We start from the raw sequence: 26,037 nt of genomic DNA on the forward strand, positions 1-26,037 counted from the left end.
CGAAGATCGGTCGACAACATGGCAGCGGCGCAGCGGACAGGAGCCGCCAAGGGCGGCGCCCCCAAGGCAGACGCCGAGGGGAGCGGGGACCGGACCAAGTACACGCGCGGATCGATGAAGGTGAGAGTGCTGGGCGGGCGGCCGCGGCGGCGGGGGCACGATCGGGCAGACGGCGCCGGCCTCGCGGCCGCCGCTGTCTCGGCCGGCGGCCACCGCGCGCCGGCCGCCGCGCGGCCGGCCGCTGCTCGGACCAGGCGCTGACCAGCAGCCGCTCAAAGTCGAGGACAAGAAGCTGCGCTCGAACCTGCGCAAGCAGGACGCGCGATTCAAGCAGGCCGCCAGAACCGCCATGGACACCGACGTCCTCCTCCAGGAGGAGGCCGGGTTCCTCGAGGCCGAGGGCATGGAGCGCACGTACAAGTTCTCGCAGGCGGAGCTCAAGGACGCGGTCGACGTGTCGACCGCCAGCAAGGGCTTCGAGCTCGCGCTCGACCACTTTGGCCCGTACTCGATAGACTACACGCGCAACGGCCGCAAGCTGCTGATCGGCGGCCTCAAGGGCCACGTCGCCGCGTTCGACTGGCGCGAGGGCACGCTCGACACGGAGCTGAACCTCGGCGAGACGGTGCACGCGGTCAAGTACCTGCACGACGACCAGTACTTTGCCGCGGCGCAGAAGAAGTACGTCTACATCTACGACAAGGCCGGCACGGAGCTGCACTGCCTCAAGAAGCACATCGACGTGACCGCGCTCGAGTTCCTGCCGTACCACTTCCTGCTGGCGACGGCGGGCAACGCGGGGTGGCTCAAGTACCAGGACACGTCGACCGGCGAGCTGGTGGCCGAGCACCGCACGCGGCTGGGGCCGACGACGGCCATGACGCACAACCCGTGGAACGCGGTGGTCCACCTGGGCCACACGAACGGCACGGTGACGCTGTGGTCGCCGTCGAGCACGACGCCGCTGGTCAAGGTGCTGGCGCACAAGGGCCCCGTGCGCGCCCTGGCGGTCAACCGCGAGGGCCGGTACATGGTCACGGCCGGCGCGGACAGCCAGCTCAAGGTGTGGGACGTGCGCATGTACCGCGAGGTGCACGCGTACTACTCGCCGACGCCGGCGGCGACGCTCGACATCTCGGACACGGGCCTGCTGGGCGTGGGCTGGGGCCCGCACGTCACCGTGTGGAAGGACGCGCTGCGGACGAAGCAGAAGTCGCCGTACATGACGCACCTGACGCCGGGCTCGATGGTCCACGGCCTGCGCTTTGCGCCGTTCGAGGACGTGCTGGGCATGGGCCACGACCGCGGCTTCTCGAGCCTGATTGTGCCGGGCGCGGGCGAGGCCAACTTCGACGCGCTGGAGGTCAACCCGTACGAGACGCTGCAGCAGCGCCGCGAGGGCGAGGTGCGCTCGCTGCTGAACAAGCTCAAGCCGGACATGATAGCGCTGGACCCGGACTTTATCGGCAACGTGGACGGCCGGGCGCCGGCCGAGCGCGCTGCGGCGGCGCCGCCGACGCCGGCGGCGGACATCAAGCTGCAGCCGAAGATCAAGGCGCGCGGCAAGAACTCGGCTCTGCGACGCTACCTGCGCAAGAAGGCCAAGAACGTCGTCGACGACCGGCGGCTGAAGGTGGAGGCGAATCTGGCCGTGGAGAAGAAGATGCGCCAGGACCGGCTGCGGCAGCGGCAGGGCCTGCCGGCGAAGCCGGACGGCTACGGCGCGGCGCTGGCGCGGTTCGAGGGGCCGTCGAAGCGCTGATGTATAGTAGCAAAAGTTCATTGATTGCACGGCGGGATGCGACGCGTGCGCCGCACGGGCTGCGGCTGGCGACGGGCGGTGCGCCGCACGGCATGCGGCTGGCGACGGGCGTGGTGCACCGCACGGCATGCGGCTGGCGACGGACGTGGTGCGCCGCACGGAATGCGGCTGGCGACGGGCGTGGTGCGCCGCACGGCATGCGGCTCGCGCGCCGTGCGCCCGCCACGCCGTGCCTCGCCAGCCGCTGCGCCCGCGCCCCGCGCCGTGCTGCGCGCCGCCCGGCGCACCCGCCCCCGGCAGGCCCGGCCCTGCACGTTGCTGCGCCGCGTGCGCCGGCACAGCCGTGGCCGGTTCCACCCGGCGGCCGACGGGAACTTTTCGGTGACACTTTGGCCGCCTGAAATTTTCAACGGCCGCGACCCATAGCAGGTTCAACCGCCGTAGCCGTCGACACAGCAGGTACGCAGGCAGCTGGCGCAGGCCGCGCACAGGTCCAGGCTGACAGCAGGCCCAGCCCCGAGCACGCCCCGAGCAGACGTCGCGGAGCGGATCCCGCCGCCCACCAGATGTCTCTCTTCCGATCACTCGTGCGGCCCTACGGCACCCCCTCCGTCGCCTGGAGCCGGCTGGCGGCCGGCGTCCGGGCCAGCGCGCGGGCCCGGGTCGCCCGCGGCAACGCGACCGCCGCGCAGGTCCCCCGCCGGTCCATCGGCCAGGCCTACAAGGACTTCCACGACCGGAGGCCAAACACAACCCAGATCCTCCAGAGCCTCGTGATCGGCGCCGTCGGCGACGGCGTCTCCCAGGTCTGGCTCTCGGACACGGACTTTGACCTCTTCCGGAGCGGCACGGCCATGTTCTCGCTCGCGCTGCTGTCCGTGCCCGCGTACCACTGGCTCAAGGTCCAGGCCAAGTACCTGAACCTGCCCAACAAGTACGCCAGCGTGCTGCTCAAGGCGGTCTGCCACCAGCTCTTCTTCGCGCCCTTCTACCTGTCGTCGTTCGTGTCGATCGGCACGCTCGCGCAGGGCGTGACCGACCCCGGCGAGCTTGTGGCGCGGGTGTGGCAGCGCGCGCCGAACGCGTGGCGCAACGGCTGGATGTTCTGGCCCAACGTCGTCATGATCAACTTCACGCTGGTGCCCCCGCACCTGCGCGGCCTGGTCGCGGCCGGCGCCAGCGTCATCTGGCAGGTCTACCTGAGCTGGCTGACGTTCTCGGCCCCGATGGCGGCCGTGACCGAGGGCCCGGCCCACCTGGCCGAGACCGTCAAGACGTCGCTACATCTGGCCGAGGACTCGGCGTAATCTAGATTCTTATATACACGTGCTAGCCCCGGTACTGGTGCGGCTGCTGCCGCTGGTGCTCCTGCTGCTGCTGCTGGAGCAGCCGGAGGAGGTCGAGCGACGACTGCGCCTCGTTGCGCCCGGCGTCGGGCGCGGGCTGCTGCTGCTGGAGCATGGCCAGATACGCGTTTGCCTGGCGCTGCGCGTCGTACGCGGGTGGCGGCGTGTAGGCCTCGGCCTGGGACTTTGCCTGGGCGAGCTGGGCGAGGAACGCGGGGTTGACGTGGGCGCCGGGGGGGAGCTGCTGAGGGACCTGTTGGGCCTGCTGGGGCTGGTAGGGGTACTGGTACTGCTGCTGCTGCTGCTGCTGCTGCTGCTGGAGGTTCGCCAGCAGCGGCAGCACCTGCAGAAGCGCGTTCGACTGCTGGTACCCGCCCTGCTGAGAGTTGTTCTGCAGCTGAGCCAGCGCCGCGGCCAGAACGGCCGTCGTGTTGGCCTGGGACTGCGCTGGCTGCGCCGGCGCGGTTGGCTGCACCGGCCGGCCGTAGTAGTCGTCGCGGCGGTCGTCGCGGCGGTCGTGGTCGTCGCGCCACTGCTCGCGCGGCCGCTCCCGCTGGTCTCGCTGGTCCCGCTGGTCTCTCTGGTCTCTCTGGTCTCTCTGGTCCCTCTGGTCCCGTTGGTCCCTCTGGTCCCGCTGGTCCCGCTGGTCCCGCTGCTGCTCCTGCCGCTCCCGCTCCCGCTCCTTCCAGTCGCGCTTCCGCCGCTGGTTGCGGTTCCGCCGGCTCTTAAAGTCCGGGTTGCCCGGCCGGTTCGGCCCCGGGTCGGCCTTGCCCGGCGCCTGCTTGATCATCTCGGCCAGGTTCGTCGGCCGCACAAGCGGCTTGTAGGGCTCGTCGTCGAAGCCCCGCGGCGCCTTGGGCGCGTTCCGCGGCGGCTTCCCGGCCGGCTTCTTCGGCGGCGGCGCCGGCTCGTCGTACGCCAGCTCGACCGGCGCAGCCGGCTCGTCGTCGTCCTTGACCTTGCGCTTCTTGTCCTTCTGGCGGCGCTTGAACTCCTGCTCGGCCTCGTCGTCCGAGAACTCTTGCTCGGCCTCGTTGACCTCCTCGTCGTGGCAGTTGCTGGCGTCCGAGCCTTTCATGGCCTTGATGGCCTGCGTGAACACGAACTTGGAGTGCTCGGTCACGTAGTAGACCTCGGCGCCCTTGGCGTCGACGAACGGGGCCACGTCGTCGTCCGACGCGAACCGCACCGAGTACAGCGGCTGCTGGATGGGGCCGAGCGTCTCGGCGACGCGGCCGAGGACCGTGCGGTCGGCCAGGACGAGCACCGAGTCCTCGTCCAGCACCCGGTACTCGCCGGACGTGTACGCCTTGATGATGACGACCCGGCCGGCGATGCGGTCGATCGTGCCGACCTTTTCGATGGCGTCGTCGGGGCCGATCTCGACGTCGACGGGCTTGACGATCTCGTCGTTGAGCTCGTTCTTGGTGCGCAGCGGCGCGTCCGTGTCGGACTCGTCGCCGGAGCCGGCGGCGTCGTCGGCGACGGCGTCGGCGCCGGCGTCCGAGTCCGCGTCCGAGTCCGCGTCCGAGTCCGCGTCCGAATCAAACCGGACCGGCGCGCCGGGGTCGGCGAGCGCGCGCTCGAACGCGGAGAGCGCGTCGGGCGCGTCGGCCACGGCCGTGTCGGCCACGGCGGCCGACTCTGCCGGCTGGCGCGGGCTCGCGGCGCCCGCGTCGGCCATGTCCTCGTCGCCGTCCGCGCCGGGGCCGCTGCCGTCGCCGCCGTCGTCGCCGCCGTCGCCGCCGTCGTCCTCACCGCCCGCCGTCTCGTCCTCCTCGCCCCCCACCCGCGCGCTCGCGCTCGCGCTCGCGTCCGCGCCGGCCTCGCTCGACGACGCCCGCGCCTCCGCCGACGCCCGCACCGCCTCCACCGTGTCCGACGCCGACCCGTCCGCCGACTCCACCTCCACAGACGCCTCGGCCGACGCCCGCGCCTCTGCCCCCGCGCTGCCCGCCCGCGCCTCGGCGCTGGCCTCCGCGCTCGCCCGGCTGTCGCCGCAGTCCACGGCCGCCGCCGCCGCCGCCGCCGCCGCCGCCACGGCCACATCGTCCACGTGCTCGTCCGCCGCCGCTACCGGCTGCTCTTGCCGCCCGTCCGGCCGGTCTGTGTCGTCCATACTGGGCGCTGCGCTGCTCGTTCGTGTCGTCCTTTCAGCGCTCGCCGTCGTACAGCGCTCGGCCTGCGGTCAGCGTCTGTGTGCGGTCGCTGCCACGCGTGCGGACCGCTGCCGCCGCCGTCCGCCGCCCCCGCCGCCCGCCGCCGCCCGCGCCGCGCGCAGCCGGCCGTCCGCCGCGGCGCCGCCGCCGTCTCCTCGCTCCGCCAGATCGCGTCGCCGCCGCGCCATCCGCGCGCGATCCATCCCGCCGCATCCACCTACCTCTTGTCGCTGCCCCGCTGGTGTCGCAGCCGTCCTGCCGCGGTGTCTGACCGTCTGTTTCGTGCGCTGCGTCGCTTGCGCCGCTGCTCCGCTTGACGCCGCAAGAAATTTCTCAGGCGGTAACCGTCGGCAGCCACAACGTAATGAGGCTTTGTGGCACAGGCGTCCAACGCTTGGAGGATTTATGCCGGCCGCCGGCCATCACCACGACGCGACGCGACGGTTAGGCCTCGGACCATCCATCGACGTCCACCGGCGGCAGAGAGGCCGGACGAAGCGCACGCGGTGCCTAAGCGAACGAGAACACGTGGCCCGGCAGGACACCTCCCCCGACCGACACACGCACACGGGCCACCGAGGCCAGATCGAGACACGTTGCCATGCCGCCGGCGAAACCCCCTCCGGCCGCCCGCGCGGGCCCGGCCCGCGCGTTCGCGCCCGGCGCGTTCGCGCTGCTGCTCGCGGTGCGCCTGCTGTGCGCCAAGCACAGCCTGATCGCCGACTGCGACGAAGGTAGGCCGTGACCGGCCGCGCTGACGCAGTCTTCAACTACTGGGAGCCGACGCACTACATCACGCACGGCTTCGGGCTGCAGACGTGGGAGTACTCGCCGCTGTACGCGATCCGGTCGTGGGCGTACATCGGCATCCACGCGCTGGTGATCCGCGGACTGCAGGCGCTTGGCGCCGACAAGGTACGTGCCTGGCGGGCCTGCTGACGCCAGATCCAGCTCTTCTACGGGCTGCGGTACGTGCTCGCCGTGTTCTGCGCGTTCTGCGAGACGCAGATGTACGTGGCCATCCGCGACAACGTGTCGGGGCGCGTGGCCAGGCTGTTTCTGGTGCTGTCGGCGTCGGCCGCGGGCATGTTCCACGCGTCGGTCGCGTACCTGCCGTCGACGTTCTCGATGTACTTCACCATGCTGGCGGTGTCGTACTTCCTGTACCCGCTGGACCACTGGTCGCGCGCGCGCGCGCTGTTCTACTTCGTGACGTCCGGCGTCGTGGGCTGGCCGTTCGCGCTGTCGGCGGCGCTGCCGGTGCTGACCGAGCTGGGCCTGCACGCGGTGGCGCGGCGGCAGCTGCGCCGCACGCTGACGATCTTTGTGCGCGCGGGCGCCTACTCGGCCATGCTGCTGGTAAGTTGGGTGCGGGCGCGCTGACGCAGGCCGCCGTGCTGGTCATCGACTTTGCGGCGTACCACAAGATCGAGGTGGTGCCGCTCAACATCGTCATGTACAACGTCTTTGGCGGGCTCACCACCGGGCCGAACATCTTCGGCGTCGAGCCGTGGTGGTACTACGTCTACAACCTGCTGCTGAACTTCAACGTGCTGGCCGTGCTCGCGTACCTGCCGGCGCTGATCCCGCTGCAGCGGCTGGTCTGCGCCGTGGACAACTCGTTCTGCCGGCTGGACACCGGCCGCCTGCTCGTCGTGCTCTCGCCGTTCTACGTCTGGTCGGCGATCTTCTTCGTGCAGCCGCACAAGGAGGAGCGCTTCTTCTACGTGGTCTACCCGCTGCTGCTGCTGAACGCGTCGATCTTGATCGAGTGGGCGGCGACCGTGGCCACCGCGCCGCTCGCCGCCGCGCGCCGCGCCCCGGCCGCGCGCCTGCTGCGCGGCGCCGTCGCCGTCGCCGTCGCTGCCGTGTCGTTCTGCCGCATCCAGGCCCTGGTCCACTACTACTCGGCGCCCATGGAAGTCTACACGGCGCTGTCGCGGGTCGCCCCGGCCGTCTCGCACAACATCAACGTGTGCACCGGCCGCGAGTGGTACCGCTTCCCGGGCTCGTACTTCCTGGCCCAGAACATGCGCCTGAAGTTCATCAAAAACAACTTCAACGGCATGCTCCCGACCGAGTTTGCTGAGAACACGGCGGGGTTCCGCGACGGCACCTGGATTCTGCCGCACGGCCTCAACAACGAGAACCGCGAGGAGACCTCGTTCTACGTGAGTAGTGCGCCGGGCGCGCTGACCCAGATCCCGGTCGAGATCTGCGACTATCTGATCGACTCGTCGTTCCCGGTCAGCGACGAGACCTACGAGCGCAAGTACCTGGACCAGACCGACCAGTGGAGCACCGTCTACTGCGCGCGCCTGCTGGACGCGGGCGCGTCGTCCCCGCTGGGCCGCGCGCTCAAGCTGCCGGACGCGGTGGAGCGCCGCTTCCCGGACCTGCTGCGCCACGAATGGGTTGACTTTTGCCTGCTCAAGCGTCACGGCGCCCACCACCTCTAGGTGGATCTATAGGACTTTGATTGTATTGTTTAATTGTATTCTTACGTGTGCTGCTGGGGCGACGGGCGAGGTTGCGGCGGCGGCGCGGGCGCGGATCGAGCCGCACGATGTGCGGCTCATACCCGCATATAGCCGCCTACCGGGCCGCTCCCCGAGCGGTCGCTGGCGGCTCGGTGGTCCTGGCCGCCCGCAGGGCGCACCCTCGACGGAGTCGCCGCCGGAGGCTCGGGCATCGCTGCCGCCCGCAGGGCGTACCCTCGACGGAGTCGCCGCCGGAGGCTCGGGCACGCCCACCGGCCGCGTGGCGTCTTGCGGCCAGCCGAGCCGCACCCCATGCGGCTCATACCCGCATATAGCCACCTGCACGGCCTCTCCCGACGGGCTCGCCGTCAGAGGCTCGGGCATCGCTGCCGCCCGCAGGGCACACCCTCGACGGAGTCGCCGCCGGAGGCTCGGGCACCCCTGCCGTCCGCTGCCTTCGACGCAGTCGCCGCGGCCCACCGTCCCGGGGCCATCCCTGATTGCCGCCGGCCGCGTCAGACCTCACAGCCGCAGCGACTCGAACGGCCGTGCGCTGCAGGCCGCCGTAGACGGCTACGAAACCCCGCGCCGCTGCAGGTGTCCAAGCCACTGGAACAGCGCTCCGGTTTGAGCAAAGGGATCCGCGCGTGGCGGGCGCAGGTCTGTGCATGCGGGCGCAGTAAGCGAACCCAGCAGCGCGGACGGTGCCCGAGCGGTGGGCGCGCTTAAGATTAGGTTTCTTGGCGCTGTTGACGTGCATATAGGTGCATGCGACTGCAGGGCCGTGCATAAGTGTGCATTATCGGCGGGTTGCGCCGCACGGTCCGTCCCCGACGTTGCCTGCGGGCGGTTCCTGATAAGCTATCGGCGCGCGCTAGTCCCGGAGTGGCTGCGCTAGCCCAGACGGGACATCCTGTCCGGGGCCGCTCACCTCCCGTGACTCAGCACTTGCAGTTGCAGAACGGCTGCCGGTGGAGCCTGGAACGCAGTACGAACACGAGGCCGTCCGACGGCCAATACCGTGAGTGCTGACCGAGGCCGCAGGTCGGTGTCGTGGCGTCTGCACGTCCGCCGTGCGTCCGCCGGCGTGCCCAGGATCGCCCGGGTTTCCGCGCACGCACAGGCGCGCCTGCCAGCACCGCCGATAAGTCAGCGCTAGCGCGCGCCCGGGGTCGTATATAGTCCTCGGCCGCGCCCAGCACCCGGCAGATCACACCATGGGCCTGTCTACGGATATCGCGTCGTCGCTGTGGACCACGGCGGTGCAGTCGCCGGTGCACGTCGCGGCCGCGGCCGCGCTGCTGCTGCTAGCCGTGCTCGCCGTCGCCCAGCTCCCGGGCCGCCGCAAGGTCCCCGTCGCCGCCGCCAAGGAGCAGCCGCGCACGCCCGGAGGTACGTCCCCGTCTGCCACCGCTGACCGCAGTCTGGGTCCCGTCCGACTTCAAGACGCCCGTACCGCCGCCCTACCCTGACTGGGACGTGGCCACGACCAAGCCGCTGCCGTACCGGCCGTTCAAGCACAACTACCACGTCACCATGGGCATCCGCAACATGGACTGGCACGAGTGGATCGAGCTCGACAACGAGTTCCCCAAGTTCCACGCCGAAAAGACGCGGCGGCTGGCCGAGCGTGGCGACAAGCTCTCGCGGACCGGCGCTGACGCGTTCGACGCTGCCATGGAGCTGCTCGAAGAGTTCCGCCAGTACCTGCCGGCGCGGTACCCGTCCATGTTCCGCCGGACGGCGGTGGGCATCGACAACGTCGTCACGGGCGAGTCGTTTGACTACACCGCGCTGCGGCCGGGCGACGATCCGATGGCCGTCGCCGCCAAGCTCGTCCAGGACGACCTGGCCATCATGATGGAGGGCCCCGACGGCCAGTACTACCTGCGCGCGGCCTGCATCGTCCTCGCCGGGTTCTGGCGGCTGAGCGACAAGTTCGGTATGCCGCTGTCCGAGATCCACACCTCCGGCGACGTGCCCCAGTTCAAGGAGAAGCTGCAGGGCTCCATGGAGCGCTTCTTTGTGCGCATGAAGCCCGAGAAGGCCGTCACCCGCAACAACTACTTTCTCCAGATCGACGACGGCCTGGGCTGGTCTGACGCCATTGGTCCGGAAGACAGCCCGGAAGTCGGCTGGGACACGGCTGATGTGGCCTCGTCGCTCGAGCACATGCACTTCCGGTCCGAGCGACAGTCGCTGCGCCGGCTGCCCAAGTCCGGCGGTGTGGTCTTCACGATCCGCACTTACTTTGTGCCGGTCGTTGAGATGGCCAAGGAACCGTACGTGCCCGGGCGGCTGGCGGACGGCATGAAAGCCTGGGCGGCCGACGTGTCGTCGTACAAGGGCAAGCGCAAGTACGTCGATGTCACGCTGCCGTTTTTGGAGGCCGAGCATCGCAAACAGGTCGAGCAGGGCCTGATTGACCCCGCCAACGAGCCGTCACGGTATCCATTCTAGCTGGGATGTTATATATTACTATCGCGCACAATCCAATAACTTTTGGTACAGGTGGTGCGGCTGGAGGCTGGTGCGGGTGCAGGTGGGGGGTGGCATATAGCCGCAGGGCATATAGCCGCATGTAGCCACTGTGCGCCGCCGCACGACCGCGGTATAGCGGCCATATGGTCACCATATGGCCACCGTGTGGCCGTCATATGGCCGCCGTATAGCCGCCGTATAGCCGCCATATAGCCACCACATAGCCACCACATAGCCACCATATAGCCACCACATAGCCGCTCTGCACCGCGCCTCCACACCGCCGACCACTTCCTCAACTCAAACAAACCAAAAACGCCAGGGGCCACTAGGCCGTGGGCTTGGCAATGCCCACAAAAAAGTCCCGCAGGTTCTTCTCGAGGTTCTTCTTGTCGCTGGCCGTCTCCAGGTTCGGGTTGTACAGCAGGAAGTTCGAGCACGACGCAAACCACGTCCGCCGGCGCAGCCACACACCGTAGATGTCGTCCACGTACGCCGGCCGGCTCTTGTCGCGCTCGAGGTAGTCCATGATCTGTTGCAGGTTGCGGTGGATGTGCACCACAATGCCCGTCTCCTTGTAACGCTCGAGGAACGCGCGCGCCGCCGGCGTCTCCACCAGGCCGCCGCCGCACGCCAGAATGTAGCCCTCGGGCATCTCCTTGGCAGCCAGCTCGAGCATCTCAAGCTCGGTCGCCCGGAACGCGTCCCAGCCCTTGGTGTTGACATAGTCCATCACGCTCTGGCCGGCCTTCTCCTCAAAGAAGTCGTCCAGGTCCTTGAACTTCTTGCCAGCGGCAACGGCCATCATGCGGCCAATCGTCGTCTTGCCCGCACCGCGCATGCCGATCACAAACACCGACTTGCGGTGGTCCGGCTGGGCCGCAGACGCCTCCTTCGGCCGCACAAAGTCCGAGCCCTCGAGGCGCACGGCAAACTTGCCGTGCAGCACGTCCCACCACGTCGGCCACGTCTTCTCCACGCACCGGCGGTCCAGCAGCAGCACCGGCTCGGCCGCCACCGTGGCCAGCAGACTGAAGCTCATGGCCACGCGGTGGTCGTCGTATGTGTACACGCCCGTCGACGGCACCGCCAGCGCCGCCACGGTCTCCTTGCCGAGGATCTCGATGCCGTCCGGCAGGTTCTTGGCGGCCACGCCGAACTTGGCCAGCTCGGTCACCATGGCGTCGATGCGGTCGCACTCCTTGACGTGCTGGTTGGCGATGCCCGTGATCAGCGTCGGGAAGTTGGCGCCGTCCTTGGCCGAGGCCACGGCGGCCAGCACGGCCGCGGTCAGGAACGCGTCCGTCATCGGCTCCATGTCGATGTGCTTGAGCGGCACCAGGCCGCCCGGCGGCGGGCCCTGCACGGTCGTCGTCGTCGCGGTCTGCTCGACCGTGCAGCCCATCGGCCGCAGGACGTCGACCGCGAACCGCGCGTCGCCCTGCAGCGAGCTCGAGCCGATGTTGGGGATCGTGCACGACGAGCCCGTGAGCGCGGCCAGCGCCAGCGGATATGTGGCCGACGACGCGTCGCTCTCGATCACGTACTCGGCCGGCGCCGTGTACACGGCCTTGGGGATCAGGTACGTGTGCTCCTCGGTCGCCGAGCGCGTGACGTGCACGCCAAAGTCGGCCATCATGGCGATCGTCATGTCGATGTACGACTGCGAGATCGGCTTGCCGCCGACGAGCGCCAGCGTCACGGGCTCGTCCGCGTACGGCGCGGCCATGAGCACCGACGACACGTACTGCGACGAGATGGTCGCGCCGAGCTCGATGCGGCCGCCGCGCAGCGTGCTGCGTGCGTCGACCGCGATCGGCAGCGAGCCCGTGTTCTCGAGGTAGCGCACGTTGCAGCCGTTGGTCGCGAGCGCGTCCACCAGCGGCGCGATCGGCCGCACCTTCATGCGGTGGTTGCCGGTCAGCACCACGGTGGACGCAAACTCAGACGGCTTGGCCAGCGCGGCCACCGAGGCCAGGAACCGCGACGACGTGCCCGAGTTGCCCAGGTAGAGCTCGCCCGAGGGCGCCGTCAGCCGGCCGCCGCGGCCGTGCACGACCAGGATCTCGCCGTCGTTCTCCCACGCAAAGTCGGCGCCGCCGAGCTGCTTGATGGCGGCCATCATGTGCTCGGTGTCGTCCGAGCGCAGGAGGTTGGCCAGCCGGCACGTGCCCGACGCCAGCGCCGCCAGCAGCAGCGCGCGGTTCGTGATCGACTTGGAGCCCGGCGGCGTCACGTCGACGTGGCCGATCGGGCTCCGCGGCGCGCCCACAAACACGTTCGGCGACAGCACCAGCCGGATGACGTCGTCGGTCACCACCGACGCCTTCTTCTCGTGCGTGCGGCCGATCGCCGACAGCAGCACGATCTTCTTGTTGTAGCCGTCGTTCTTCTTGTCGACGCCCATGACGTCGATCATCTGCTCGACCGGGCAGATGCGGTCGCCCGACCGCCGGCGCACGACCGCGTCGTCGAGCGACGTCGGCAGCGCGTACGCGTCCAGGCACTTGGCCAGCCGCGCGACCGCGGCCGGCGCCAGCACGCCCAGGTACCGCGCCAGCTCGGCCTCTTTGACCATGCCGATGGCCACGCACTCGCCGTGCAGGATCTCGGGCGTCAGGATCGACTCCATGGCGTGGCCGATCGAGTGGCCAAAGTTGAGCAGGTTGCGCAGCCCGCCCTCGCGCTCGTCCGCGGTCACGACGTACGCCTTGACCCGGACCGAGCCCACGATCGAGTCGTGCAGCAGCTTCTGCACGCCGGCCAGGTCCGCCCGGCCCTGCGCGTCGCGCGTGCGGATCGCCCGCAGGAAGATCTCGGCGTTGTCCTCCAGCCGCTTGAACTCGGTCTCGTCCCAGATCGCGGCCGTCTTGATCACCTCGGCCATGCCGTTGATGAACTGCCGCTCGGGCAGCGACTCGAGGAACTGCAGGTCGATGAAGATCCGCGACGGCTGCCAGAACGCGCCGATGAAGTTCTTGCCGTACGGCGTGTCGATCGCCGTCTTGCCGCCGATTGACGAGTCCACCATCGCCAGCAGCGTCGTCGGAATCTGCACGAAGCGGATGCCGCGCATGAACGTCGCGGCCACGTAGCCGATCATGTCGCCAATCACGCCGCCGCCGAGCGCCAGCAGCACCGTGTCGCGCGTGCAACGGTTGAGCAGCATCCAGTCCTCGATCGCGGCCTTAGTCTCGCGCGACTTGCTGCTCTCGCCGGGAGCGATCTGGTACGCTAGCAGCCGCACGGTCTTGCCGAGCTCCTTGGCCTTGGCCGCAAACGCCGCCCGCAGGCCGTCCAGGTGAATGCCGCCAATGTTGGTGTCTGTGATGAAGATGTACGTCGTCGACGGCAGCTCCGTCAGGATCTCTTTGAGCATTTCATCGCGCAGCGAGAACCCGACCACGATTGTGTCCGACCCGAGGATCGACACCCGCGACGGGCTGATGCTGCTGGAAGTCGGCACCATCTTGCTGCACCGATAGAGCGTGAATTGAGAGAATTGCAAGGGAATGCGCGTGCTGGTCCTGCGAACTGGCGAGATGCGTCAAAAAAATTTTCTATATACTCGCGAAGTTTGGCGTTGTGCCACGTTCTTTGTGCGCGCCACCGCTGGGTTCCTTGTGACTCTTACACTGTGGCGGTGCTGCGGCAATATGTTGTACGGCTTCCCCGGGTTGCACGGCTGTGGCGCACGGCTTGTTTGGCGGGGGAGCCGGCCGGCGCCCGGACCCGGCGGTAGACCCGACGGCGACCCGGCAGAGCCGGGTCGCTGGTGTCCTGGTGCCTGGCGGTACCTGGCTGGGGACGATGGTGTCCGAACTACGGTAGACGGCTACAGAGGCGGTCCCGCGGACCGTCACGCCGTCCGAGGCCGGTCGAAGACCGTTCGGGGCGGCCATCCCGGCTGTGGCTGTGCTGGCCGGCCGTGGCCGCGGCCGTGTGCTGCCGGGCGAGAGCGCTCCGGCGGCAATATGGCGAATCGGTCAACCGCGCGCCGCCCCGTGGCCTCCGGGACGGCACCCTGACACGATCTGCGCGTCGCAGACAACCCCGGCGACGTCGCCGGAGGTCCAGCTTACGGGGCACGGCCGGCCAGTTCGCCAATAAGACGTGATCTGCCGTTGAGATGCATACGGCGGCCATGTAGCGGTTACCTCCCAAACGGTAAATAAGGTCAGGACAAAGACTCTTGCTACGACGGCCGCCGCCAGGCCAGGCGGAGTACCCCGCACAATGTCGGACGCGCGGGCCGGTTGTGTGTGAAGTACTGTAGGTCTGGGCGGCGACCGGGTCGCGGATCAGCCTGCGGACCGCGGGACGGGCGACGGGCCGAGTCACCGATATCGGCGTGCGGCAAAACGTAAAACGGCAGAACGCAAGGCGGTAGAACGTAGGACCGCCATGGGCGGTACGCGACGTGTGACACCGCGGTGAGGCTGGCGGGCCGGACGGGCCGGACGGGCCGGGTCGGCAGGGGACGGGTCATCACGGCTGGGCAGGACTCGCGGGTCGCGAGTCGCGGGTCAGTAGCCGACGGGTCGTGGGTCGTACACCACGGGTCGATATCTGCGGGTCACCGCTCGGGCTCTACGCTCGCCTGGGTCATCGCCGGCCGGCCGTCACCGGGTGTATGAGCCGTATCGAGCCGCCAGTCGCGTCCAGGTCAGCCAGCGGGACCGCGCCATGGCAGTGGGCATCACAGCGTCAGCCCGGCCATACCGCCCACGACCAGGACCCGGTCGCGGACGCCGCAGGCCCTCTAGCGCTCGCCCCTGTCCAGATCGGCCGTCGCGACTCGCGGGTCGTGCGTCCCACCGCCTCGAGAAAATGCCAGATGGGGCAACCCGTCCAGGCACTGCCAAAATCGGCAAGGCGTCAACAGGACTGATTAGGCAATAGTTACAGGCAGCGCAACAAACGTCACCAGACGGCAGCACGACCAGGCGACCAGACTGCGACACACACACCGCGGACACATCGTGGGGAGCCATCGCAGGAATCGCACAGGCAGTGATCGGACGACGCGATCAGCGACGCGCCAAGCGAACGCGACACACGGCGGCATCCTTACGACGTCGATCCACCAACAGGTAAGCCAGCACCGACGACTCGTCGTCGCCGCCGCGGCTCGTCGGCCCGGCAGGCGGCGGCCGGCACATGGCCGGAGCGCTCGGCCGCAGCCGTGCACCGCGACGCCGCGGTCGCACCGCATTCCATCGACCGTGCTGACCGCCAGGCGCGATGGGCAAAGCACAGTCCAAGCTGAGCCACGAGCAGCTGCAGGAGCTGCAAAAGTCGACGTACTTTGACCGCAAGGAGCTGCAGCAGTGGTACAAAGGTACGGCGCCGGACCGAGCGCGCTGACCCAGACTTTCTCAAGGACTGCCCGTCCGGACACATGACCAAAGCCGAGTACCAGCGGATCTTCAAGCAGTTCTTTCCGTTCGGCGACCCGTCCGGGTTCGCCGAGTACGTCTTCAACGCGTTTGACACAAGCAGCAACGGCACGATCGACTTCAAGGACTTTATCTGCGCGCTGTCGGTGACGGCGCGCGGGTCGATCGAGGAAAAGATCAAGTGTACGTGGCCCGCCGGGCTCGCTGACTCCAGGGTCTTTCCAGCTCTACGACCAGGACCACGACGGCCGAGTGAGCTACACAGAGATGGTCGCCGTCGTCGACGCCATCTATCGCATGGTGGGCTCGATGATGAAGCTGCCGGCAGACGAGGCCACGGCGGAAAAGGTGCGTGGGCGCGCGAGCGCGCTGACAGCAGCGGGTTGCCAAGATCTTCGCGGCGGCCGGCAAGGACCGGCGCGACGCGCTGTCGCCGGCCGAGTTTGGCGCGGTATCGCAGCAGGTACGTGGACGCCCGGGCGAGCGGGCGCGCTGACAGCAGGACCCGACGGTGGTGTCGGCGCTGACGATCTACGACGGACTTGTGTAGACAATGTACTAGATTCAAACCACTATGACTCTTCCCAGCTGGCCTCGACGGTCTCGCGCACGCGCTTCTCGTACTGCTTGCGGTGATCCTTGTAGAGGTTCGAGGCCTCGACGTTGGCCGGGCTGGCCGTGTTGGGGTCGTTGAGCAGACTGGGTCAGCAGGGTCGGCGACGGGCGTACCTCTGGATCGACGTCAGGATGGCGGCGACGTCGTACGTCGGGCTCCACCGGTTCTGCAGGATGTCCAGGCAAAGCTCGCCAGAGGCGTAGACGTTGGGGTGGAACATCTGCGAAATGAACCGCACGACCGGCGGCTTGTTGGGGTACTGCTCGTCGAACTGCATGACAAGCCGGAACGTGCCGTCCTCGAACGGCGTGTCGTTGGGGCCGATGATGACGGCGTTCCTGGCGTCAGCGGGCGGCAGCGGGGTACGTACCAGGTCATGACGTTGTCGGCGACGGGCGAGGCCGAGACACCGGCGGGCGGGTCTTGCTGCATGCGCTGGCGTCAGCGCGGCTGGGGCCGGACGTACCTTGAAGTCGCGCATCAGCCGGCGGCGGGCGGTGGTGGACATGGCGGCGGTGGCGGTAGGTCAGACGAGCCGATCGGGCCGATCCGGACGGGAGGCGGCGCGGCGGCGACGACGGGGCGGCGGCGTGGAAGAGGCGGCTGGATCGGGCGGTCGACGGGCGACGGCGGCGGCGGACTGACGAGAGACCGAACTGCTGGGGACGACTGCGGCGAAGGTGCGGTTAAGAGACGGCGGCGGCGACGTGGGAGGAATATGTGCGGCGCGACGCGACGGGTATGCCGCCGCGCCCAGTGCGGCTCACGCCGCACGTTGTGCGGCGCACACCGCGCGCTCTCGAGCCGCGCGATGTGCGGCGCTACAGCGCCGCACCCCGTGCGGCGCAGCCAAAGAGAACAATTACATTCACATCTCCGCGGGGCGTTCCCCCGGCGCCGGGCCGCCCGGCCGCCGCTACGACATAATCTTCCACGCCTTGCACGCCAGGTTCACGCACATGGCAAACACCAGCGCGACCGCGTAGACCTGGACGATCTCGGCCGGGCGCCGCAGGCGCACCTCGGTGTCGACCTGCACGTCGCCGTCAAAATGGCCGTTCGCGTAGTACGCCGTCAGGAGCGCGTCCTTCTCGAGCCAGCGCTCGCGCAGCCACTTGTCGAACGCGGCCTCGTCGTCCAGCGGAATGTCGGCGACCGCGAAGCGGCGCCAGTGCATGTGCACGCTCTTCGGCGGCCGGCCTTGGAAGTAGATCGACGGCAGGGTGAAGTAGTCCTGGCCAAAGCCGCCCTCGGGCACGCCCTCGTACGCCATCGTGCAGTCGTACACGTACGGCACGGACGCGCGCAGGCCGCGCAGCATCGTGTACAGGCCGCGCGCGCGCGGCAGCAGCATGTGCCGCGGCGCGTCCACAATGCCCGCCCGCTCGGCGTATTTGGTGCTCTTGTCCACGCCGTTCTGGGTGAAGTTGGTGCCTTCCGGGAAGACCAGCAGCCACGCCGGCCACTCGGGCTCGGCGTCGATCGCGGCCAGTGCCGAGCGCAACCGGCTCTCGTCCTGCTCCCACCGCCGCGAGAGGAAGACTGGGTCAGCCCGGGCCACGCGCACACTTACTGAACCGGTACGCCTGCATGCCCCAGCCGACGAACGGCACGTGGCGCAGCGACTCCTTGAGGACGATGTACAGCGCGCCGTGCATCCGGTTCGTGTACGCCGTCCACCACAGGTACAGCCAGTCCGTGTAGATCTGGTGGTTGGCAATCAGCACGACACGCTCGCCAAAGTGCGTCTCGAGCCGGCCGTCCTCCGTGCGCGTGATCAGCCCGCGCACGCTGCTGTCGCCGACGACGTGCACCGGCGTCGGGCTCCACCACTGCGTCATCGTCGTCACCAGCAGCCCGAACGATTGCTTGGTGTAGTCCACGTACGCATGGTACCCGTCCCGCGACACGGCCCACACAGGCACGCCCAGCAGCTGCGTGAAGTTGATGCTGTTGTCAGTGCGGCCTTGTCCGGACGTACATCAGGATCGCCGAGCCCAGGTAGGCCACGTACGACACCAGCCGGACTGCTTGCAGCACCAGCGGCCGCGGCGCGCGCGGCGCGCGCCCTCCGCCGGTCTCGCTGCTCGAAGCCATCGTGTTGTGCCTGCGCTGACCCTGCGCCTGTGCGCTGTCTTCCGGGGTTGAGGTGCCGGTGGATCTCCAGACGGCGCGGCGCCACGCCGGATTACGAAATAGCCCGCCGCCAGCCCCGCCGGCCCCGGACCCGCGCGGCCGCCAGCGCGCCGCGGCAGCCGGCGGGCCGCGGCCGACACCGCGCTGCGGGCGGTCTACGGGCGCCGGCTGCGCGGCGCCGGGCGGCCGCGCGACTTGGCAGGAGGGGTGCGGTGGCTGCGGGGGCGGGACGCGGCAGCGCCGGCAACCGCGGACGGGCGGCGGCGGCCCGCGGCGCTCCGGCGTCTGCATGCTGGCCGGCGGCTGGACGGCCGGGCGCGAGCCGACGGCGGCCGGCCGGTGTGAGCCGCACGACGTGCGGCGCGCGCCGCACGTCGTGCGGCTGAGTGTGCACGCGATCTCCGCCCACGTTCCAGGCACGCCCCGTGTCGGCCGGGATCCGAAGTGCGGCTGATTCGACCAAGGGCCGGGCGGCGCCGCTGGCGTGCGCGGACTGGCGAGAGGTGCCGCTGGCCGTTGCCAGCGTCGCCCGTGCGACGTAGGCCGGCACAAGGCCTGCCGCTCGGGCTCAGGCCGCCGGTTTCTGGCCCGTGCACTAGCCGGCCTGCATTCTGCTGCAGGTAACAACTAGCGTTCCGCCGGCCCGGGTCTCCGGACCGCGTCCAAATGCCGTAGATCTGTACCTCGGCTCTGGAGAAGCGGGGCGGCGAGCCTGCGGTGCGACTCGCTCGGGGTGGCTGCCTTCGCGCAGACGTGCCGGCGGACGCGTGCTTGATCCTGCCCAAAGACAGCTACACTCGGTCGCTCGGCGGGGCCGCCGCTGAAGGCCACTGGCACGCCCGTGACGGGCGTTTGTCGCAGGCGGGCGGCCCCCCGCGGGCAGACACACTGAGCCGTCGATGACAGCTGCCCTGTGGGCAGGATCAAGCACAGCGCACCCGCCGACACCCTGCCCGGAGGGCAGCCGTCCCGACCGAGTCGCCGCCGCGGGCTCGCGGCCGGCGGTTATATGCGGCTACATGCTGTAGTACCAGCACGCGTTGGCCGTCGCCGGCTCGCGCCAGCCCACCGCGGGCCGCGCGCGTCGTCGCGCCAGAACGCCTAGCTCCCAGCACGCGGGGTTCCGCTTGCGGCGACCAGCCGAGGTATAAAACTCGGCGGGGAACTCCCAGAACCCCATGGCGTCCGATATCTTCACAATCAAAGGCAAGACAGCACTGGTGACGGGAAGCTCACGCGGGCTCGGCCTGGCGGTGGCTCGGGGCCTGCTGGAATACGGCGCCAGCACGGTGTTTGTTACGGCGCGGCAGCAAAAGGCGGCGGCGGCAGCAGCGGCCGAGCTGAACGCTGGCGGCCACGGCCGCGCGGTCGGCATCGCCTGCGACAGCGCCGATCCGGCCCAGATTTTCAAGATGGTCGAGGAGATCGGCCGGCAGACCGGCGGCAAGCTGGACATTGTGGTCGCCAACGCCGGCACGTCGTGGGGCGCGCCGCTGGCCAAGCATCCGCCCGAGGCGTTCGACAAGGTCATGCGGCTGAACGTGCAGGGCGTGTTCCACACGATCCAGGCAGCCGTGCCGTTGCTGGAGGCGGCCGGGACCGCAGCAGATCCGTCGCGGGTGATCACGATCGGATCGGTGGCCGGGCTGGGCGTGCAGATGCTGGGCGCGGCCGAGTCGGGCACGTACGGCTACATGGCGTCCAAGGCAGGCGTGCACCACCTGTCCAAGATGCTGGCGGTCGAGCTGGGTCCCCGCAACATCACCGTCAACGCGGTCGCGCCCGGGTTCTTCCCGACCAAGATGACGGCAGGGTTGCTCCAGGTAGTGGGCGAGGACACGCTGGCGGAGTCCAACCCGCTCGGGCGACTGGGCACAGACACCGACCTGGTCGGGCTGGTGGTGTTCCTGGTGTCGCCGGCGTCGGCGTACATCAACGGCGCGGTGATCCCGCTCGACGGCGGGCGGCACCTCGGCAGTCGGCTGTAGACGTCATGGAGCGCCACAGTGCGGCGGTGCGCGCCACTCGATAGGGCAGTTAATCAGATTGGCTTGCAGAACGCAACGTAGACGTGCAGCCGAGGCACGCGTCGCACGGCGGCCAATGGCGGCGGCGCGGCGCTGGGCGCCGGGGCTCTTGGCGACGCTACGTTAACGCCGGCAGGGCGGACGGCGGCGGTGATTCGGCCGCGGCTGTGACTGGCGTGAACCGGGTGTGAGCCGTGGGTGTGAGCTGGGTGGGCGGCTGCCAAAGCCGCGGACTTTGCCGCCGTGGCGGTGCGCGGTGGACCCAGACCGGGCGCGGCCAGACGCAGGCCGGACCCGGGACCGGACCCACGGGCGCGGCGAGGAGCCCCTGAGCGCGAACCGGACCGGACCCGTGGACCCGTGGACCCGGCCCCCTGACCGGCAGTACCGAACAGGGCGCTACGTCGCGAGTCGTCCGCGCTAGCCCGCGCCCAATCCATTGCGTGGCGTCTTGCGTGGCACAGCGCGGCCGGCCTGGCGCGGCCAGCGCAATTTCCCAGCTCCTGTATGCAAGGCCGGCTTGGCCGGCCGCAGACGGCCGCCCAGGGGCACCGTTGGCCGTAGGCCTGGTACCACGAGTGGGCGGCCAGGGGCTGCAACGGCGCTAGCGCGGGTCGTAGTTCTCAGCACGGGTCAGCCGCACCCGCGCGCCTGCGGCGGCGTGGCGGTGCGCCGGATGCCGCGCTCCCGGAGCCGACGATTAGGCTTGCCGCCACGCCTAGCCACAGCCGCCTAGCGCCTGCGCCCGCACAGACCGGCGCCACTGCGTGCGGCGGTGCAGGCTCCGCGCGGCCGCGCGCGGGTCGCGCGCCGCCGCCGGGGTGCGGCGTGTGGCGGGCGGGACGGGCTGCCCAGTGCGGCCGCACGTGCTGCGCCACGGCGGCTGCGGCAGCCGCCGCAGCCGGCCGGACAGGCGCAGCCGGCTTGGGTTACCCGGCCTGCACCGCCCCTTTTGCCGCACCGCCCGCCAGGCCGTCCGCCAGGCCTGAGCTCGCACTCCGTCCTCACCTCTGTCTCCGCGACAGAAAATTTTCAACGCCCACACAGCCGCTCAAGCGCGACGGACGGCAAGCATCCGCCGCATCAGCAGGCGCAGATTGTATCGTTACCCCGGCGCGCAGCCCAGCGCGTGCGGACCGGCAGCACTCTCTCTGCCTTCTTGGCCAGGCCGGCACGATGGCGCAGGTAAGTGCGGGCACGGGCGCGACTGACGCCAGGACGAGGGTCCCTTTGCGGACGACATGACCGACACGGTCAACGTGTTTGCGGACGAGACCGACAAGAGCGCGGCGCATGACATCAAGGCGCTGGGCGCGACCGACAGCGAGCTGTCGCAGAAGTCCGGCCGACTGCGGTGGGCCACGCAGCGGTACCCGAACGGGCGGCCGCACCGGCGCAAGCGCTTCTCGCGGCCGGGCAGCGGCTCCGCGCGCATGTCGGGGCTGTTCTCAGGCCGGGCGTCGATGCCGCCGTCCGGCGACCCGAACGACCCGTCGACGGCGGACACAGACCCGCACCGCCGCGTGTACGTCAACCTGTCGCTGCCCGAGACGGAGCTCGACGACGAGGGCAAGCCGCTGGCGCGGTACCCGCGCAACAAGACGCGGTCGGCCAAGTACACGCCGCTGTCGTTTGTGCCCAAGAACCTCTACTACCAGTTCCACAACGTGGCCAACATCTACTTTTTGTTTATCGTCATCCTCTCGATCTTCCCGATCTTTGGCTCGACCGACCCCGGCCTGAACGCGGTGCCGATCATCGTGATCGTGGTGATCACGGCGTTCAAGGACGCGATCGAGGACTACCGGCGGACGGTGCTGGACATGGCGCTGAACAACACGCCGACGCAGCTCCTGGCGCAGTGGACGAACCCGAACGTGTCGGACGAGGACGTGTCGCTGTGGCGGCGCATCAAGAAGGCGTCGACGCGGCTGTCGCTGCGGTTCCTGCGCTGGTTCAAGCGCTCGGTGTCGAAGAAGGCGCGGGCCAAGTACCTGGCGGAGCGCGCGGCGGCCGGCCGGCGCGGCGACGAGGACACGTCGCTGGACCTGGCGCGCGTGGGCACCACGGCGACCGGGTACTCGGAGTACGACACGCGCTCGGCGCGCAACTCGGAGTCGTACCAGATGCGCGAGCTGTCGCCGAGCCGCGACTACGCGCACCCGGCGCCGATCAACGAGGAGGACGAGGACTCGTCGCTGCCGGCGTACCGGCCGTCGATCGACCTCAAGAACGGGTCGCTGATGGACTTCTCGCGCGACGTGCCCAACACGGCGCGGTTCAAGCGCAACTTCTGGAAGAACGTGCGCGTGGGCGACATTGTGCGGATCCGCAACGACGACGAGATCCCGGCGGACGTGGTCATCCTGTCGACGTCCGACTCGGACGGCGCGTGCTACGTCGAGACCAAGAACCTCGACGGCGAGACCAACCTCAAGGTGCGCCAGGCGCTGCGCTGCGGCGCCGGCATCAAGCACTCGCGCGACTGCGAGCGCGCCGCGTTCATCATCGACTCGGAGGCGCCGCACCCGAACCTGTACTCGTACTCGGGCGTCGTGCGCTGGACACAGAACATGCCGGCCGACCCGTCCGACGCCAGCTCGCCGCTGCAGCCGCAGGAGATGGCCGAGCCGATCACGATCAACAACATGCTCCTGCGCGGCTGCTCGCTGCGCAACACGGACTGGGTCATCGGCGTCGTGCTCTTCACCGGCGCCGAGACCAAGATCATGCTCAACGCGGGCGAGACGCCGTCGAAGCGGTCGCGCATCGCGCGCGAGCTCAACATCAACGTCGTCATCAACTTTGTCAACCTCTTTGTGCTGTGCTTCATCTCGGGCGTCGTCGAGGGCGTGTTCTGGTCGCACCGCAGCAGCTCGTGGAACTACTTTGAGTTCGGCTCGGTCGGCGGCAGCGCGGCCGTCGACGGCCTGGTGACGTTCTGGACGGGTGTCATCCTGTTCCAGACGCTGGTGCCGATCTCGCTCTACATCACGATCGAGATCATCAAGACCGCCCAGGCCTTCTTCATCTACTCGGACACGTACATGTACTACGAGCCGATCGACTACCCCTGCACGCCCAAGTCGTGGAACATCTCGGACGACCTCGGCCAGATCGAATACATCTTCTCGGACAAGACCGGCACGCTCACCCAGAACGTGATGCAGCTCAAGAAGTGCACGGTCAACGGGGTGTCGTACGGCGAGGCCTACACCGAGGCCATGGCCGGCATCCAGAAGCGCGAGGGCCTCGACGCCGAGAAGCTGGGCGCGCAGGCGCGCGAGCGCATTGCGCGCGCGCACGCCGACATGATCGTCTCGCTCAAGGACATTTACGACAACCCGTACCTGCGGCCGGAGAACGCGACGCTGGTGGCGCCGACGTACGTCGACGACATGAAGGGCGCGTCCGGGTCCGAGCAGGCGGCGGCGACGCGCAACTTCATGCTCGCGCTGGCGCTGTGCCACTCGGTCCTGACCGAGAAGGTCTCAGAGGACCCGCCGGTGATCGACTTCAAGGCGCAGTCGCCGGACGAGGCCGCGCTGGTCGGCACCGCGCGCGACATGGGCTTCTCGCTGGTCGACCGCACGCAGCGCGGCGTCGTGCTGGACGTGCAGGGGCTGGTGCAGGAGTACCCGGTGCTGACGACGCTCGAGTTCAACTCGACGCGGAAGCGCATGAGCGCGATCGTGCGCATGCCCGAGGACGGCCGCATCGTGCTGTTCTGCAAGGGCGCCGACAGCATGATCTACTCGCGGCTCAACCGCGCCGGGCAGGAGCAGCTCAAGAAGCAGACGCTGGAGCACCTGGGCGACTACGCGACCGAGGGCCTGCGCACGCTGTGCATCGCCCAGAGGGTCCTCACCGAGGAGGAGTACGCGCTGTGGAGCAAGGACCACGACGAGGCCGCGGCCGCGCTGGTCGACCGCGAGGAGAAGATGGAGATCGCGGCGGACCGCATCGAGCGCGAGCTGGTCCTGCTCGGCGGCACGGCCATCGAGGACCGGCTGCAGGACGGCGTGCCGGACGCGATCTCGCTGCTGGCCGAGGCCGGCATCAAGCTGTGGGTGCTGACGGGCGACAAGGTCGAGACCGCGATCAACATCGGCTTCTCGTGCAACATCCTGAGCACGGCCATGGAGCTGATCGTGTTCCAGCTGGGCGAGACCGCGACGCTGGAGCAGGCCGAGGCCATGCTGGTGGACTACATGGGCCGCTACTTTGGGCTCAAGGGCACGGAGGACGAGCTCAAGTTCGCCAAGACGGACCACACGCCGCCGCCGCCGACGCACGCGCTCGTGATCGACGGCGACGCGCTCAAGCTGATGCTGGACGGCGCGCTCAAGACGCGGTTCCTGCTGCTGTGCAAGCAGTGCAAGGCCGTGCTGTGCTGCCGCGTGAGCCCGGCGCAGAAGGCGGCGGTGGTCAAGATGGTCAAGGACGGCCTGGACGTGATGACGCTCGCCATCGGCGACGGCGCCAACGACGTGGCCATGATCCAGGCCGCCGACATCGGCGTGGGCATCGCCGGCGAGGAGGGCCGGCAGGCCGTGATGTCGTCCGACTACGCCGTCGGCCAGTTCCGCTTCCTCTCGCGGCTGCTGCTGGTCCACGGCCGGTGGTCGTACCGCCGGCTGTCGGAGATGATCGCGAACTTCTTCTACAAGAACCTGATCTTCACGCTCTCGCTGTTCTGGTACCAGATCTACAACAACTTCGACGCGTCGTACCTGTTTGACTACACGTACATCCTGCTCTACAACCTGGCGTTCACGTCGCTGCCGGTGATCCTCATGGGCATCATGGACCAGGACGTCGACGACCGGGTGTCGCTGGCCGTGCCGGAGCTGTTCCGGCGCGGCATCCTGCGCAAGGAGTGGACGCAGCGCAAGTTCTGGCTGTACATGCTCGACGGCGTCTACCAGAGCGTGATCTGCTTCTTCTTTGCGTACCTGTGCTTCTACCAGGGCGGCTACGTGACCGAGTCCGGCCTGCAGATCAACCAGCGCGAGTTCTTTGGCATGTTTGTGGCGACCAGCGCCATCATCGTCTGCAACCTCTACGTGATGCTCAACCAGTACCGGTGGGACTGGGTGTTTATGCTCATCATCGCGTTCTCGATCGTGATCCTGTTCTTCTGGACGGGGGTGTACTCGGTCACGCTGTACTCGGCGTCGTTCTACGGGGCCGCCGGCCAGGTCTACGGCACGCTGCTGTTCTGGCTGTGCGTGTTCCTCAGCGTGGTGGCGTCGCTGCTGCCGCGGTTCACGATCAAGGCCGTGCAGAAGCTGTTTTTCCCCTACGACATCGACGTCATCCGCGAGCAGGTCGTCCGCGGCGACTTTGACCACCTGCGGGACCTCGAGCCGACCCGGCTGGACTTTAAGGACCGCAAGGTCGACACGTCCAACGGCGGCACGTCCTTTGGAAGTGACTCCAGTGTCAGCGCGAACGGCGAGACCATTATCAGCACTGGTAAGTCTCAGTAGCGCCCTGGAGGACGGCCTGCAGAACGCGGTACTAACTGGGCAGGAAACCTGTCTGGCAAGCGTCCGATCAAGATGTCGCCGCGCCAGTCCAAGCACCTCGCGCCCGAGGACGGCCTGCCCATTGCCCATGTGCCGTCCA

The 26,037-nt window shown here is 68.9% G+C and overlaps 11 protein-coding genes across 11 annotated transcripts; 7 read left to right on the plus strand and 4 right to left on the minus strand.

Moving 5' to 3' along the window:
* Nucleotides 1–16: 16 nt before the first annotated feature.
* V1510DRAFT_376912 (WD40-repeat-containing domain protein) lies at nt 17–1,797 on the plus strand (the record flags this gene model as incomplete). The annotated part of the gene is made up of 2 exons (XM_066931572.1): nt 17–120; nt 269–1,797. Coding segments are annotated over 2 exons (1,598 nt in total), but the record flags the coding sequence as incomplete, so codon positions are not given.
* A 242-nt stretch (nt 1,798–2,039) lies between these two features.
* Nucleotides 2,040–3,101, plus strand: V1510DRAFT_415437 (uncharacterized protein). The gene is made up of 2 exons (XM_066933594.1): nt 2,040–2,221; nt 2,277–3,101. Exon 2 carries the CDS (start codon nt 2,329–2,331, stop codon nt 3,067–3,069), a length of 741 nt encoding a protein of 246 aa, XP_066789564.1. The 5' UTR covers nt 2,040–2,221; nt 2,277–2,328; the 3' UTR covers nt 3,070–3,101.
* Nucleotides 3,044–4,925, minus strand: V1510DRAFT_415438 (Gar1/Naf1 RNA binding region-domain-containing protein). Its single transcript, XM_066933595.1, is given in 2 exon segments — nt 3,044–4,639; nt 4,652–4,925. The coding sequence occupies 2 exon segments, from the start codon at nt 4,790–4,792 to the stop codon at nt 3,092–3,094; spliced, it is 1,689 nt and encodes a 562-aa protein (XP_066789565.1). The 5' UTR covers nt 4,793–4,925; the 3' UTR covers nt 3,044–3,091.
* Nucleotides 4,926–5,608: 683 nt separating this feature from the next.
* V1510DRAFT_393115 (Alg9-like mannosyltransferase family-domain-containing protein) lies at nt 5,609–7,859 on the plus strand. The gene is made up of 5 exons (XM_066931807.1): nt 5,609–6,001; nt 6,031–6,182; nt 6,213–6,626; nt 6,656–7,438; nt 7,469–7,859. Exons 1-5 carry the CDS (start codon nt 5,869–5,871, stop codon nt 7,724–7,726), a joined length of 1,740 nt encoding a protein of 579 aa, XP_066789566.1. The 5' UTR covers nt 5,609–5,868; the 3' UTR covers nt 7,727–7,859.
* Nucleotides 7,860–8,758: 899 nt separating this feature from the next.
* V1510DRAFT_109464 (uncharacterized protein) lies at nt 8,759–10,595 on the plus strand. The gene is made up of 2 exons (XM_066930230.1): nt 8,759–9,139; nt 9,171–10,595. The coding sequence occupies exons 1-2, from the start codon at nt 8,965–8,967 to the stop codon at nt 10,205–10,207; spliced, it is 1,212 nt and encodes a 403-aa protein (XP_066789567.1). The 5' UTR covers nt 8,759–8,964; the 3' UTR covers nt 10,208–10,595.
* V1510DRAFT_415447 (EPSP synthase-domain-containing protein) lies at nt 10,202–13,791 on the minus strand. Its single transcript, XM_066933596.1, has one exon. The coding sequence runs from the start codon at nt 13,695–13,697 to the stop codon at nt 10,557–10,559; it is 3,141 nt and encodes a 1,046-aa protein (XP_066789568.1). The 5' UTR covers nt 13,698–13,791; the 3' UTR covers nt 10,202–10,556.
* Nucleotides 13,792–15,213: 1,422 nt separating this feature from the next.
* V1510DRAFT_109488 (uncharacterized protein) lies at nt 15,214–16,254 on the plus strand. Its single transcript, XM_066930231.1, has 6 exons — nt 15,214–15,321; nt 15,468–15,569; nt 15,601–15,810; nt 15,842–15,975; nt 16,007–16,090; nt 16,130–16,254. The coding sequence occupies exons 2-6, from the start codon at nt 15,473–15,475 to the stop codon at nt 16,175–16,177; spliced, it is 573 nt and encodes a 190-aa protein (XP_066789569.1). The 5' UTR covers nt 15,214–15,321; nt 15,468–15,472; the 3' UTR covers nt 16,178–16,254.
* Nucleotides 16,170–16,941, minus strand: V1510DRAFT_415451 (ubiquitin-conjugating enzyme). The gene is made up of 4 exons (XM_066933597.1): nt 16,710–16,941; nt 16,614–16,678; nt 16,357–16,581; nt 16,170–16,326 (listed from the first exon to the last, which is right to left on the minus strand). The coding sequence occupies exons 1-4, from the start codon at nt 16,749–16,751 to the stop codon at nt 16,200–16,202; spliced, it is 459 nt and encodes a 152-aa protein (XP_066789570.1). The 5' UTR covers nt 16,752–16,941; the 3' UTR covers nt 16,170–16,199.
* Nucleotides 16,942–17,093: 152 nt separating this feature from the next.
* V1510DRAFT_376933 (acyltransferase-domain-containing protein) lies at nt 17,094–18,533 on the minus strand. Its single transcript, XM_066931573.1, has 3 exons — nt 18,225–18,533; nt 17,817–18,193; nt 17,094–17,785 (listed from the first exon to the last, which is right to left on the minus strand). The coding sequence occupies exons 1-3, from the start codon at nt 18,338–18,340 to the stop codon at nt 17,160–17,162; spliced, it is 1,119 nt and encodes a 372-aa protein (XP_066789571.1). The 5' UTR covers nt 18,341–18,533; the 3' UTR covers nt 17,094–17,159.
* Nucleotides 18,534–19,518: 985 nt separating this feature from the next.
* On the plus strand, nt 19,519–20,438 carry V1510DRAFT_415457 (uncharacterized protein). The gene has a single exon (XM_066933598.1). It carries the CDS (start codon nt 19,558–19,560, stop codon nt 20,365–20,367), a length of 810 nt encoding a protein of 269 aa, XP_066789572.1. The 5' UTR covers nt 19,519–19,557; the 3' UTR covers nt 20,368–20,438.
* Nucleotides 20,439–21,395: 957 nt separating this feature from the next.
* On the plus strand, nt 21,396–25,898 carry V1510DRAFT_393138 (uncharacterized protein; the record flags this gene model as incomplete). Its single annotated transcript, XM_066931808.1, has 2 exons — nt 21,396–21,591; nt 21,624–25,898. Exons 1-2 carry the CDS (start codon nt 21,583–21,585, stop codon nt 25,896–25,898), a joined length of 4,284 nt encoding a protein of 1,427 aa, XP_066789573.1. The 5' UTR covers nt 21,396–21,582.
* Nucleotides 25,899–26,037: the final 139 nt, after the last annotated feature.

This window comes from Dipodascopsis tothii, assembly GCF_038497935.1.
Source record: "Dipodascopsis tothii strain CBS 759.85 unplaced genomic scaffold V1510scaffold_11, whole genome shotgun sequence".
In the NCBI taxonomy this organism is placed as follows: domain Eukaryota; kingdom Fungi; phylum Ascomycota; class Lipomycetes; order Lipomycetales; family Lipomycetaceae; genus Neoaidaea; species Neoaidaea tothii.